This window comes from Arachis hypogaea, chromosome 20 (genome assembly GCF_003086295.3).
Source record: "Arachis hypogaea cultivar Tifrunner chromosome 20, arahy.Tifrunner.gnm2.J5K5, whole genome shotgun sequence".
NCBI classification, from domain to species: Eukaryota; Viridiplantae; Streptophyta; class Magnoliopsida; order Fabales; family Fabaceae; genus Arachis; species Arachis hypogaea.
Window position 1 is genome coordinate 141,164,194 of NC_092055.1, and position 14,802 is coordinate 141,178,995.

Sequence of the window (14,802 nt, forward strand, 5' to 3'; positions counted from 1 at the left end):
ACACACAAAATTGGGTTTACAAAGATTTTTTTTTTGTCAGTGGATTGAACAACCTCCAATTATAGATACTCCAATAGATTGGATAATTTTCAATCCCTAGGTATACAATACACCCACACACTCTTCACATATTTTATCACATTTTTTCCTCAATTACAAAGATCTGACACCTATTTTGTATAAGGTGCCTGCAAAATGGGCTGCCATTTTATTTTTGGCCCAATACAAAATGTAAATGGAGTTTACTCAGAGGCCCAACTCCTTCGAAAAAAAAAAAGACGGCAATGGTGGTCAGATTAGACTGGAGGGAAGCAAATACCAAAAAAAAAAATTTAAATACCAAAAAAAAAAAAGACTGGAGGGAAGCCTTTTTGGAATAGGACTTGATTAAAAAATTACTAGAAGCTTTTGGTTCTTGTGATTGTTGGATCAACCATATCATCAAGTGTGTGACTTCAATAGTGACATGCATATCATTTTTCACCTTATTTGTTTATCCTTGCTGCTAAAGGCTAAAGCTCTTTCCAATTTGTTTTGGAAAACTCAAGCATCTCCTATGGATGAATGAAGTTAAAAGGATTTAGATTGTGGTGGAAGAATACTGATAAATAAAGAGAATTACTGGATAAGCTTAGAGAAACTCACAATAAGCAAACAGTGGATGGATCATGGATGGGTTTATTTTAATGATTTTTCAATTGAATAAGGCTGTGCATATAAGCAATTTTTGTTGGAATGCATAAATACCTCTAATTATTAGATAAACAATGTTACGTTATCAGTAAATATTATTATTTTAAATTAATATTTAATTAGTAATAATTTTACATTTATATTTATAAGTATTTATATACATAGATTAATATAATTTATACTTATATTTTTTAAAATTTATTACATAAATTAATAAAATTTATTTGTTAAAAATAATTTAATGTTTGTATTTGACTAAAATTACTAAAAAATAATGTTCCCTAGAGTTTCTGTTATTATATTACATTTGTATTCATAATAAAATATAAATTATTTTGTTGAATTTTATGTTATAAATTATAATATATTTACAAAACGTTTGACTGAACTTCTAAACTTTTGAATGAATTTGAACCCTTCAATTATCTAAGAGAGCATCTGGTGCATGGCTTTGAGAGCATCATATCATAACCACGTTCTTTTGAGTCAACGTAGACTTCGTGCAAGGCAAGTACATGGTGACAAAGAAATTATGTGGCAAAACGTTGTTGTATTTCAAAGTTTCAATAATAAATGGACAATAAAAATAAAAATATGACTCAAGCTTTGTAATTTCTATTAACACGTGGAATAAAATATTTGAGAATTAACTATGTACTAAAAAAATTTAGACCCCGATTAAATCCTAAAAAATATTATCCATAAAATAGATTTTAAGTGATTTAAAAATATAATAAAAATAATTAATAAATATTATATTTTTTATAAGTGAATTTTATATTTAATAAATGATTTATTTAATTAATCTGAATTTTTTAATATCATTTAAATAAATATTTAGAAAGTACATAAAAAAACAGAGTAAAATTTGCTTTTTAGATTTTTTATTTAAAAAAATGGTCATTCACAATATTTTTTTTTTTGAAAATCACTAAATATAAAATTAGAAATAAGTATTATTTTGGTTCCTAAAATTTAGGGTTAAAATCAAATTCATCCCAACGTTATTTTTTGCATTAAAATTGTTCTTTTTATTTTTTACGGATAAAAATACTCTCTACCATCACCACCTTTACCACTACTACCATCTCTTTTACTCTCACTAAATATCAATAATCAGATTTAAGAACACAATATTCAACATCAACAATAATCCATTATTTAAATTCAGAAATAACAACATCAACTACATCTCTTTTCCTCTCTTCCTTTCTCCTTCTGGACATTTTTTTTAAGTTTATATTTTTTATTAGGAATAATTTAGTAATAAAATAAAAAATTTTATTAAAAATGACAATTTTAATATACCAAAAATAATGTTGGAGACTATTTTAAATCCAAAATAAGTTGAAGGCGAATTTGATTTTGATCCTAAATTTTAAAAATTAAAACAATACTTATCCCTATAAAATTATTAAATATTAAAGATAAAAATATCTTAATTTTTTGATAGTATTTACAAAAATTTGTATTAAAATATAATTTTTTAAATTTTTTTAGAATATATATTAAATATTTTTGTTATCGCATTTTTTAATTTTTTAAGAATTTATTTACTCTTAACATTTTTTAAAATTATTTTTGTTAACATTATTACGAACTTTTAAATATTATTTTAGTAGGTTACTCAATATTTGACGAAGAGTTAATTGATTTGAATTTTGACCAGCAAAATTAAATGTACATTATCACGTGGAGGTAATGTAACGTGGTTTAAGAAACCTTTATTTTGAAGTTTCCAGAATATATTATAAACTCTGAATGCCAACTAGAAGATAAGAAAGCCGAACATGCTGGACAGTTCAGATGCTAGTTTTTCTTCTAAATAATTAAATTTTAAGAACGAGCAGGCAATTATTTAGAATAAAAAATAAAATTAATAAAAGAAAGAGGATAGAATAAAATAGGCACACCGACTAATAAACATATTCTAACAAATCGGTGAGCATTTTCTCCTACTTTGATGGATACAGAACAAAAAATGTGTCCTCTAACAATTTTCCATCTACTTGGATGAAAAGGACGCAACAACATCTTCAAAAATGAAATTCATAAAGCCATATCAAATCAAATTATAATTACTAGAATAATTAAAATCTTGATTTAATTCTTAAAATTTATACTAGAATAATTTTATAATTTAAATATTATTAAAATTTTACGTTTTATACATTTAATTTATTTTTTTAATTTTACGTAAAATTTTAATTTTTTATAGCTTATCTTATTTTTAACTAGGGTTGTATTAAGATGGATTTTTAAAAAAAAATTGGATAAACATATATAAGAGACATGCTTTTTTAATTGATAATTCAAAACCTTTTCTTTATTAAAATAAAATTTTAAAAAAATGTATTAACGCATTTTTAACAATTTTGAAAAGCTATTTTTTCTCTACAAAAGTCAATCTAAATGCACCAATAGCCAAGTGGAACAATTTGATTTCTTTTTTTTTTTTTTGTAATTTTGGTTCCACCCCTTGTAGTTCCGTTTTTTACTTTTTAGACTAATTTGCTAGAGGTGTTTGCGGTGCAGTTTGGTTCGGTTTTAAGAAAAAAAAGTCATCCGATCCGAACGTTTAATTTATGTGTGGTGTAGTTTGGATTGGATGAACTTTTTTTAGAAATCCGATCCGATCTGATATGATTACAAGCTGTTTGGATCGGTTTGGATTTGTGATTTTTTAAATAAAAAATTAAATACATATAACAAGTTTCAACATCAAATTTTAAATAATTAACAATGACATAACAAGTCTTAGCAATATCTTAAAAAGCAACGATAACATAACAATAGAAATAAAATTATAGGTTAATTAAAATAAATAAATAAATAATATTTTAAACATAAAATATTTATTAAATAATAATAATATATAAATAATAAAAAAATATATAACAAATTGAACATATTATAAGTATAATCATGAATATAATAATAAAATAATAATATTATAATACATTGTGCGGTTTGAATTGAATTAGAGCGATTATAAAAAATAGATCCGAAATCCTATCCAATCCAACCATTTACAAAAAATAGAATCCAATCAAATTCGAATTAGTGCGATTTTAATTGAATTTTGAATTTGAACAACCCTACTAATTGCTGTAACGCTGACTTTGATCCACGTATTGTTTCACGTTTTGCTTTATACTTATCCATGTTAGATGCCGCCAAACTCTTACTAGTAATTAATTGTTAAACGTTTTATTATATGCTTTTTATAGTATGAAATAGTGGACGTGTTTTTCTTCTTCACGTTTATCTTGTATTTTTTTTTTCTCCACACGATACCTATATAAATACACTCGCAACAACTATTTTCCGCATCTTTCAAATAATAACTACTTTCTATAAGATTGGATTTGTGTGTATTACATTTTGGGAGAAAAATGAATGCATTAGCAGCCACAAACAGGAACTTTAGGTTGGCTTCTAAGCTTCTTGGAATAGATTCAAAGCTTGCCAAGAGTTTGCTGATTCCATTCAGGGAAGTGAAGGCAAGTGTGTGAATCTCAAAACAACAATATGTGTTTGTTTGTTTGTTAATAATTAATTAGTTCTTCGTTCTTGCAAAATAATCTTCCATCACCATTTTTTCTAATGCAGGTTGAGTGTACAATACCAAAAGACGATGGAAGCTTAGCAACTTACGTTGGATTCAGAATTCAACATGATAATTCTAGAGGACCAATGAAAGGAGGGATTCGATACCATCCACAGGTTTTCCTTTCTTTTCCTTTTTTTTATTAAAAAAAAAAAACAGAAAGAGACCATTTTTTTAAAAGGTAATATAATAATTTAGTTAAATTATATCATCATTTTTAATTAATAATTTCGCATAAAGATAATTTCATGTTCATGTTTTTTAAAGTAATTGAAAATTTTAAAATATTAAAAACAGGCTCAAATTTTTAAATTTTTTGGTTATGAGCTATGATGCACAGAAACTAACGTAAGTTGGCACAGATGGATGAGGATTTGTGCCTCTTAATCATCTCTCCCTTTGTACAATAGAGGTTTAGGGATGTCCGATTCAGTATTAGAGATATAACCATTAGTGTTATCTTTTTCCATCAGTTGAAACTTTTGGAATGAGTGGTATCATGACATAGTATCATAGCTCTAGATCCGAAATGTTAAGAATTCGATTTTTGGTGAACCCAAAATTAGCTTAAGTTTTTGGGATGAGATGTTTATTATCCCGACTACCCGAATGGTTATTCTAGATAATATGAGTATATTCATTTTTTAACTCATATAACCCATTATACACATTGTACAAATATTCTATTCGCTTCCTATCAGGACTCAATTAAAAAAGTGTCTATACTTCACATGTTATGAAAATGAAACAAACTAATTGGTTCAATAAGATTAATTGAAGACCGAAAACTAATTAATTTAAAATAATAAAACATAAAATTATTGCTTTTCTTTTTAAAATTATATATAAACTATAAAATAAATAATGAAATTGTTTGGCACTGTGAAAGGTTGAAACGGACGAAGTGAATGCTTTGGCGCAACTAATGACGTGGAAGGCAGCAGTAGCAAACATACCATATGGTGGTGCGAAAGGAGGCATAGGTTGTGATCCTTCAGAATTAACTGTTTCTGAGTTGGAAAGACTTACCCGAGTTTTCACTCAGAAAATTCATGATCTCATTGGAATTCAGATTGATGTTCCAGCACCTGACATGGGAACTGGACCCCAGACTATGGCCTGGATCCTAGATGAGTATTCCAAATTTCATGGCCACTCACCTGCAATTGTCACCGGCAAACCTATTGTATGTTTTCTTAAATGCAATTCAAATGTTTAATTATAAATTGCACCTAAATTCAATTAATAAACCCTAATTTGCGTAGGATCTTGGTGGATCTCTGGGGAGAGATGCAGCTACAGGGCGAGGAGTGCTGTTTGCAACTGAGGCTTTGCTTAATCAGCATGGAAAGACAATATCAGGCCAACGCTTTGTCATACAGGTACTCATATTATCTGTATTTTTATACAAATTAATTATTTTTTAGTATTTATATTATATAATTGTTTATCTAATATTTTATAAAATCAATTTAATTATTTGACTCTCAGTGGAAAGTAATTTTATAAGTGTCTTTTAAAAGAACGGAATGGATATGATTGGAAGATTGTATAGACATGTATCAAAATTAAACTCATTGTATATACTCTAATATTAGATACTCAAATTAAACAACCAACTTGGATTGGTCGAGTGGTTAGCTCACTCGTCCGCTTAAGCAAGTATCCAGATCAAATCCCGTCTTGTGTATACAGCAACTCATTGATTAGAGGCGGACTCTTAGACGGAGATCAGATGTACAACAAATTAGTCCTTATCCTCCAGAAACCATGAGCAACTTAAAAAAATTACTCAAATTAAACGTTTATAACATTTTGACATGTTTGAAAACAAAACTTAGTATCATATAAAGAATTTATATATGAGATGAAATGGATGTTGTTAATCTGTTCAGGGATTTGGGAATGTGGGGTCTTGGGCTGCCAAATTAATAAGCGAAAAAGGTGGAAAAGTGGTAGCAGTGAGTGACATAACCGGAGGAATCAAGAACAGTGAAGGTTTGAACATCCCAAGCCTACTAAAACATTCTAAAGAACACAGAGGAGTAAGAGGATTTCAAGGTGGAGATCCTATTGATCCCAATTCAATATTGCTTCAAGATTGTGATGTTCTCATTCCTGCAGCTCTTGGTGGTGTCATCAATAGGTGCTTTAATTTACTCCAGTTTCTTTTTCTCTATTTTCTTCTATAAAATACACATTTATATACTCAAATTCTATTGTGCTAAGTCTTAACTTATTTGGTTTTCAACTTGTGCTATAATCGAAGGGAAAATGCAAATGAGATCAAAGCCAAATTCGTTGTTGAAGCAGCCAATCATCCAACTGACCCAGAGGCTGATGAGGTTGGTTTTAATATCTTCTCTCCTTGCCTTCTCTCAATCAGAAAGTATAATGTTAACCATTGTTCTATGTTGCAGATTCTCAAAAAGAAAGGAGTAGTGATCCTCCCAGATATATTGGCAAATTCAGGAGGAGTTACAGTTAGCTACTTTGAATGGGTGCAGGTACTAATCCAATTATATTCTAGCGAGTTTGAAAATTAGTTATTTTTAGGGGTGTAAGTTATCGAATCGGACCGAAAATTACCGCAAAACTGAACCGAAAATTACAACAACCGATTTAAAAACCGAAAAAATCGTTTTTTTTTTGTTTTTTCCTGACAAAACCGATCGATTCGGTTCGGTTTTCGGTTGGCTCGATAGAAACCGAACCGAAGATATGCATACATTTCAATGTTTTAACCATTTTAACTTTTAACCTAACAACAAAAATCCTCAACCCCTAACCATTTCAATGTTTTACTCTTATTATTTCAGTTTATTGACTATTTTAAACCTCTAATTATTGTGATTTATATTCTTCTCATTAGAAATTAAAAACCAAAAAAATCGACCGAACTAAACCGCTGTTAGTTCGGTTCGATTCGGTTCGGTTGTTGTAAAAACAGTAAACCGAATATATCGGTTCGATTGGTTTTTGGTCCAAAACCGAACCAAACTGAACCGATAACACCCCTAGTTATTTTTACTGATATTGCAAAACAGTATATGAAATTTCCAATTCTATATTTCTGTCCATGTGACACAATCGAAATATAAACCCAAATATGAAATTAGAACAATATTGGAACATGTCTAAAAAGTCCACAATCCAATAAATGATAATTTTGGCACACATGACAGAATATACAAGGGTTCATGTGGGATGAAGAGAAGGTGAACAAAGAGTTGAAGACATACATGACCAAAGGTTTCAAAGATGTGAAGGAGATGTGCAAAACCCATGATTGTGATCTTCGTATGGGAGCCTTTACCCTTGCTGTTAACCGTGTGGCAAGGGCTACACTCCTTAGGGGTTGGGAAGCTTGATCACTCTTCATTCTTCAGATCATTGTCTTTGCTCATTATTTCAGCAATGTAGATTCAGTGTTCAAGTTTCAGTCTCTGCAATACCATACATTTTTTTTTGTTTGTTGTTGTTGTTCTCAGCAACCTTTACTAATTCAGATAAATCTCATCTGTAAATGCTTCGAAAATTTTGTTGATTTGTTCTCCTCACATCCACTTTTTTGTGTTTTCTTTTTCATGGTTTCTTTATATTCTTATTCTTATGAAAAGAACTTCATTGAATTATTGTATCAACATATTTATTTTGACATAATGTTGTATAAATATATCTGTTTCTCTGTTAGTCTTGGAGCATTGAGCAGGGAATATTGTTATTTATATTTATTTTATTATTTTTCTTTGTATTTAATTTTAATTTTTTTGGTAAAATTTGTATTTAAAATTATGAGATTCTGAGTGATAATTCTGGAATAAGAGATACTAAGAATAAGAAGATTGTGACACCTAAGAAAAAGGGATATAAAAAATTGTGCTTTTGCATTTTGTTAGAATCTAGTTTGTTTGATAGTTTAAAATTTTAGTCTATTGAACATGTTGAAACATAATTCGGTGACACAATTCTTACATGTAAACAAGATTCATTAACTTTGACGGAGATATTAAGTAGGGACAGAAAGCGTGATAAAGTTAATTGCTAAAGACTATAATATCGTTTTTCAATCGATAAGTTAGAGATTATCAATTCATAAAATAATTAGCAACTGAATTGAAGTTTTATCAAGGAAATAAATTAACATTTATGTCTTTCTTGTGTAAATTTATGAAACTGATTTTATACTATTAAGAGATAGACATTTGATAATAAAATTATTTGAATTTTTTAAATTATACTTCTTAATCTAATCTCCTCCCCATTCTCATACTCAATTCTTTACCATCATTAATTCATTATCTAAATTATTTTTCATCCAATTCTCATCTGTCATTATAAGTCGCCTATTTGATTTGAATACAGAAACAAAGAAAGTATTGGACTGGCGTATGGGAAGGAGGAGTGTTTCACCTCGTTGTGGGATCAGAGAAAGCAGACCATGCGAGTTGTGTTCCTCAAAATGTAAAAAAAAAATTACCCAGAACAAGAAAAACGGAGGGTCCAAATTCCACGTTTCAAATTTCAAATTTCATCAGCTGCAAATCGGACCATGCGATTTGTGAAGCAAAATTTCATGACCAAAAAACTCGCATGGTCCGAGTTGTGTACTCTGAGTTTTTTTCAATTTTTTAAACACAAATCAGGCCCTCCAATTTGTGTACTCTGAATTTTTTTTAATTTTTTAAACACAAATCGAAAGGTTCAATTTGTATACTCCCACAATTTTAAAAAATACCAAAAATTACTATGTTAGAATATATTACTCGTTTTACTTCCGTATCAAAATTTTTTAGCCTCATAAGTCATCTACTTTTATTTTCGTCTACAAATGAAAAGTGAATAAGAAAAGGAACAAACAGCGTGAGATGGCAGCAACTACAAGTGGTAGCGCAGGGAATCGAATCCCAGAGCTGAGAAAAGACGCAATCTCAAACCGATGGGTAATATTCTCACCTGCCAGAGCCAAACGACCCTCCGAATTCAAGTCCAACTCGCCGGCCGTCTCAGACCAACAGCTTCACCAGCGATGCCCTTTCTGCATCGGCAATGAGCACCAGTGCGCTCCTGAGATCTTCCGCTTTCCACCTGACAACCCCGATTGGACCCTCCGCCTCATCCAGAACCTTTATCCTGCTCTCTCCCGCGACCTCCCTTCCCCCGCCCCTGCCCGACTCGCTAACAACCTCACCGGTTCGGTTCTTGATGGCTTCGGCTTCCACGACGTCATAATCGAGACCCCGGTTCATTCGGTTCAGCTATTGGATTTATCGCCGCACGATGTTGCCCAGGTTTTCCTCGCTCATATCAAGAGGATCCACCAGCTCGCTACCAATGACTCTATCAAATATGTGCAGGTTAGTTTTTTTTTTTCTTTTTTGCGGTTTGGAGTTCTTGACAATCTTGTTAGTTTGGTTAGTATCTTAGACACATAAATTCTTAGTGTTAGGGGATATTAGATTCGTAAGACTCGCATTCAGTTTTCCTTGTGCGAAGTTGATAGTTGAGTTTAACACATTGCTATCTAACGATTTTCAACTATTATCTTCACGCGAAGACATCTGCATACAAGTTTTCATCTATTGGATTTGTTTGATTGTTACTAAATACATTTTAAACTATTAGTATTTTAATCAAATGGAAGTAGTTTCAAGCTAAATTTCTGACATTTTCAATAATGACTTCAGAAATTACGCTAAATCTAATCTTGCATTTTTATCAATAATACTTTCCTTCTTCATTGTCTTCTTGCACTTGCTTCATATAATTTATCATGTATAAACTTGATGTATTAACATTTGAAGGTGTTCAAAAACCATGGTGCTTCAGCTGGTGCATCAATGACTCATTCTCACAGTCAGATGATAGCTCTTCCTGTTATTCCACCTAATGTTTCCGCTCGTCTCGGAAATATGAAGGATTATTTCGAGAAGACAGGCAAATGTTGTATTTGTGAAATTCAACAGGAGGATCTTTTAATTGATACATCTGATAACTTCTTTTCACTGGTTCCGTATGCCGCTACATTTCCTTTTGAGATATGGATTGTTCCCAGGCATCACTCAGCTCATTTCCATGAATTGGATGCCGAAAAGGTAGTGTTTCTTTGTTCTTCAAGTGTTAATAATGATTAAGTGAAAATTATTTATTTCTATTTCAATATAGGACATATGATATAAGTCATGGATTAAAAGTCTTAACTTTAACCGAAGAATTAGTGCCAGCTGTTATAGTTTTGGTGCAGGGGACATAAACGTGTTGAACAATTAGATTTGAAATGTTGTTAGACAGTTAGTTGTTTCTGTTGTGTAGTATGGTAATTTTAGAATACAATTGCATTAATTGTGCTTGGAATCATGAGATTGGTGAAGTGCTTATAAAACTATAATAAGAACTCGGTAAAGACGAGTAGTATTTGTGTACGTGGTGTTGCTTAGATGTTATGCAAATAGCACTTAAAGCAATAGGGGATTTTATTGCTATTGCAGAGCAATTAGATATACAACAACCAAGTTTTCTCTCTCTAGGCGTAATGAAAAAATACAACTCCTCAGTCATGCCATGTTTGCAGCTAATCAATCTTGTGCAAAACCCTGATTTCCATTGAAGAAGCTGGAAATTGGCAATGATCTCGGAAGAGAATGATAGCTATCTATAAAAAGTGATTTGTGGTCTAACAGACATTGTGATTTGAGAATTTATTATGATGGTGCAGATTGAGCTTCTTTAACAGAACAGATTGCTTGCCCTAAACCCACATTGTGTATTGTGCAATGCCATGGTTTAGCATATTTGATCATATGCTCCTTGTGTAGCCATATCTAGAACTAGTTGCGCACTATTATCATTTATCAACTATTTATATTCGTTTATTAATTTGTCCTTTTCAATTTCAAGGAGTGATTATTGTTATTATTATTACTATTTCTTGACTTTGATTTTGTAGGCCATTGACCTTGGAAGGTTGTTGAAACTAATGCTTAGAAAGATGTCTCTGCAATTGAACAATCCACCGTTCAATTATATGATTCACACTAGTCCATTGCACAGTAATGCATCAGAATTAGCATACACTCATTGGTTCATACAGATAGTGCCTCAACTAACACTGACTGCGGGTTTTGAAATCGCAACTGGGTGTCACATAAATCCTGTTTTCCCGGAAGATGCTGCGAAGGTTCTGAGAGAAGTAAATGTACCAGAGTCAGGATGAACCAGGTAGAAACATGAATGTATTGAGACCTAATTGATCAACTATCCTGTGATCGATTGTATACTTCGAATCTCCATTGAGGGAGTTCAACATCTTGCATGTGACTTCAATCCTAGTCCTGAAACCATAAGTTATCGGATATTGGAAGCAAACCATTTACTATGAATAAGTATGTTGGCAAAAACCTTGAGATACTGAAAATTGGAATGAAATGTTGATTATGAATATGTGGGTTCATTTAGGAACGAGTTATGTTGAACTTATGAATGGTTCCATCATTTCAGTTTTCTTTCTTTTATAATGAGTAGTTTCCACAGATTATATGTCCCTTTGTAAATAAATTGAAAGAAAGAAAGAAATTTCATTGATAAAATGTGTAATGAAAGACAAGCCAGTGTGTTGGGAAAAGGACAAACACTAAGAAATATCTTGGAAATATCTTAGATTATAAATGTGTAATGTAAACTTCACAGAACCAACCTCAGCCCTCACCTTATCCTCTTATCAATTCTCTCTTGGTCCCTCCAAAATGTGCATAACGAGACCTCACTTGCTATGAACCTTAGAAAGCATCGCTCTAATAACTTCCCTTTTACTCCCCACTCAATTCAATTCCAGCAGCTTAGCTATAACTTGTGCTATTAACACACCTTCACACACTTATTTTAAATTTCCCTCAGGAAACCACACTTTCAACTCCTGCAAGCCATTGGCAGCAGTTGCTTCTTCAGTTCCATACCAACCCACCAACAACTTGGACTACCTTGAAAAAGAAGAGTTCATTGGACATGATGGAGTCACCTTTGAAGCAGTCGGCGATGGCTCCGTCGTTGCCAAGATGGAACTGAAAAACGGAAGCGTTGTGAGCATGTTGCTGCCCAGTGGGGTGATCACCTCCTACAAGGCTCCCATGTGGCATGGCGGCACGGTGGAGCTGCTGCACACTGCGGTGTCAGAGGGAGATCATGGTGCTGCCCTCATTCAAGGAGGGATCTTTTCAAACTTCACTTTCACAACTGATGACTGCCAAGTTTCTTTCTCTCCAACTCATTGGGTCCTCAGTAAAATTAAAAGCCACCCTGAGGAATCCATTAAGGTCTTGTTTTCCTTTGCATAACTCAGTAACTCCATAATGGATTGCTTTACTCCCATAAATATGAACACAACTTGTTACAGTTAGTTAAGAGTGGAAATTCACGTGCAGTTGTCAAAGCTGATATTTAACTATTGTCATTACATATTAAAGCAACTGCACGTGAGTTGTCACCTATGTAGTAGCTTATAATGTTTTAATTTATATACTTAGATCCTAGAACATATGTGGTGCAGGTAGAATTAATAAATAAATCATCAGAGGACAAGATTGGAATTAAGTACATTGTAACTTTAGAAGAAGATGGGTTGCAGTCAGAGTTTGAAGTCCAAAACTCAATGCATTTACCCCTTCAGATAACAGGGTCCATCCTGAGCCATCTGACAGTGAGTTCACCAGAAGCAACCTATGCAGTTGGATTAGAAAGATCAAATTACTGGAGGAGGCCCCTTTTGGAATCAGAATTTATTTTGAGTCCTCCTCCGGATTCTAATTACCAAGAAGGGTTTGGAAAAATATGGAACATACCAGCACTTCAGCAACTAATTCCTCATTGGGGTGCAACAAAAGATCAGAACAAAGAAGATATGAGTGGTGAAGAAGAGGATGGGTATAAGAATTTACGAGACAAGATTAGTCTCATTTACACAGATGCCCCTCGTAGTATTACAGTTATTGATAGGGTAAGTAATCCTCTAGTTTTGGTAGCTACAATAGGAGAGAATAAATCACTAATTTAGTTCTCAAAAAATTATGATTTTGATTTTTGACAATTTAGTTTTTAAAAATAATAAATATCTCTGTAATTCTTTAAACTAAAAATGTTTGATAAAATGTATTTTAAAATAAGATTTTGCTAACTTCTGTCTTAAGACACATGTTAAGAATGGGAGCCACTTACATAAAGACATTTAAAACGTCTTTTTTTTAATATATTTTTTTAATAATTAAAATTTAACTTATATAATCAATCAAACTGTATTATTTTTATCAAAATTATACCAAATAAATTGGTTTGACCGAAAAATTGATAAATTAAATCTTAAACTGATCTAAATTAATATTTTTTTATAAAGATGATTATAATATCTCTATTATAAAAAATGACTTAAAATATATATATATTTTATTTTTAAAAATTCTAAATCCTAATTCTTCTCTTCTCTATATGCAGTCATAGAATTAGAATTTAGGGTTTTTAAAATTAATATATATAATAAGAGGATTTTAGATATTTTTTATAATAAGAGTATTATAGTCATTTTCTATAAAAAAATTAATTTAGATCAGTTCAACATTTAGTTTATCAATTTTTTGGTCAAATCAATTTATTTGGTCGAATTTTGACAAAAATAACATACTTTGATTTTTTTTGGTGACTATACTTTGATTGATTTTATAGGTTGAATTTTAATTATTAAAAAACGTCTTTAGAAAAAACGTTTTAAGCGTCTTTATGTGAGTAGCTCCCGTTAAGAATACTATAAAAAAAAATATTTTATTAAATAGCTAAATCTTTAAAAAATATTTTATCAAATTTTAGTAGTGAGGAGTTCTTATTTGAACTAAAAAGTTGATGGCTAATTAAGGTAACCCACATTTGGCATCTAATTTAATTTTCAGTCCAAAAATGTGATTTATTTCATGCTAATTCTTTTCATGATTTCATGAAATAAATGTTTCCTTGTATCAGGGTAGAAGAAACTCATTGTCAATTGGAAGGATCGGATTGGACGAGATGTACCTCTTCAGTCCTGGCTCAAAAGTTGAAATTTACAGCAAGTATTCTTACATATTGGTTGGCCAAACTGCCATTCTCAAACCAATAGTAGTAAATCCTCAAGATGTTTGGAACGGAGGGCAATACATACACAATCCAAATCTATAATATGATGCTTAAGCTAAGCTTATATTACAATTAATAGAAAATTATGATTCATGTTTGCAATTTTGGTTTCTCTTTTGAATTTTTATTTCCATTCGATATTTGTATATAAAATATTTACTTTGACTTAATTATTAAAGTATTATACTAATTCTAAACCATACACAAGTACACAACCACCTCACATTTTTCATCTCATAGTAATAAAATTGCAAGTTGATAGGATGTATGATATAAAATGAGTCACTTAAATATTTTTTGAGAAAATAATCGTTTTGGTATCTAAAAGATTCTTTGACAAATTTGAC

The 14,802-nt window shown here is 31.0% G+C and overlaps 3 protein-coding genes across 3 annotated transcripts; all 3 read left to right on the top strand.

Moving 5' to 3' along the window:
- The first annotated feature begins 3,824 nt into the window (after nt 1–3,824).
- LOC112784327 (glutamate dehydrogenase 1) lies at nt 3,825–7,996 on the top strand. Its single transcript, XM_025827480.3, has 8 exons — nt 3,825–4,196; nt 4,306–4,419; nt 5,193–5,489; nt 5,569–5,685; nt 6,199–6,449; nt 6,573–6,648; nt 6,724–6,810; nt 7,489–7,996. Exons 1-8 carry the CDS (start codon nt 4,089–4,091, stop codon nt 7,672–7,674), a joined length of 1,236 nt encoding a protein of 411 aa, XP_025683265.1. The 5' UTR covers nt 3,825–4,088; the 3' UTR covers nt 7,675–7,996.
- Nucleotides 7,997–8,319: 323 nt separating this feature from the next.
- LOC112782709 (ADP-glucose phosphorylase) lies at nt 8,320–11,741 on the top strand. The gene is made up of 3 exons (XM_025825234.3): nt 8,320–9,660; nt 10,108–10,398; nt 11,250–11,741. The coding sequence occupies exons 1-3, from the start codon at nt 9,172–9,174 to the stop codon at nt 11,514–11,516; spliced, it is 1,047 nt and encodes a 348-aa protein (XP_025681019.1). The 5' UTR covers nt 8,320–9,171; the 3' UTR covers nt 11,517–11,741.
- A 121-nt stretch (nt 11,742–11,862) lies between these two features.
- Nucleotides 11,863–14,655, top strand: LOC112782710 (protein NDH-DEPENDENT CYCLIC ELECTRON FLOW 5). Its single transcript, XM_072229389.1, has 3 exons — nt 11,863–12,612; nt 12,846–13,292; nt 14,303–14,655. Exons 1-3 carry the CDS (start codon nt 12,355–12,357, stop codon nt 14,495–14,497), a joined length of 900 nt encoding a protein of 299 aa, XP_072085490.1. The 5' UTR covers nt 11,863–12,354; the 3' UTR covers nt 14,498–14,655.
- The last annotated feature ends 147 nt before the right edge of the window (nt 14,656–14,802 follow it).

Coding starts and splice junctions, on each gene's coding strand:
- LOC112784327 (XM_025827480.3), top strand. CDS start 4,089: ATGAATGCATTAGCAGCCACAAACAGGAACTTTAGGTTGGCTTCTAAG. Junction 6,649..6,723: donor CTGACCCAGAGGCTGATGAG/GTTGGTTTTAAT, acceptor TCTATGTTGCAG/ATTCTCAAAAAGAAAGGAGT. Junction 6,811..7,488: donor GCTACTTTGAATGGGTGCAG/GTACTAATCCAA, acceptor CACACATGACAG/AATATACAAGGGTTCATGTG.
- LOC112782709 (XM_025825234.3), top strand. CDS start 9,172: ATGGCAGCAACTACAAGTGGTAGCGCAGGGAATCGAATCCCAGAGCTG. Junction 9,661..10,107: donor ACTCTATCAAATATGTGCAG/GTTAGTTTTTTT, acceptor TAACATTTGAAG/GTGTTCAAAAACCATGGTGC. Junction 10,399..11,249: donor ATGAATTGGATGCCGAAAAG/GTAGTGTTTCTT, acceptor TTGATTTTGTAG/GCCATTGACCTTGGAAGGTT.
- LOC112782710 (XM_072229389.1), top strand. CDS start 12,355: ATGGAACTGAAAAACGGAAGCGTTGTGAGCATGTTGCTGCCCAGTGGG. Junction 12,613..12,845: donor ACCCTGAGGAATCCATTAAG/GTCTTGTTTTCC, acceptor TATGTGGTGCAG/GTAGAATTAATAAATAAATC. Junction 13,293..14,302: donor GTATTACAGTTATTGATAGG/GTAAGTAATCCT, acceptor TCCTTGTATCAG/GGTAGAAGAAACTCATTGTC.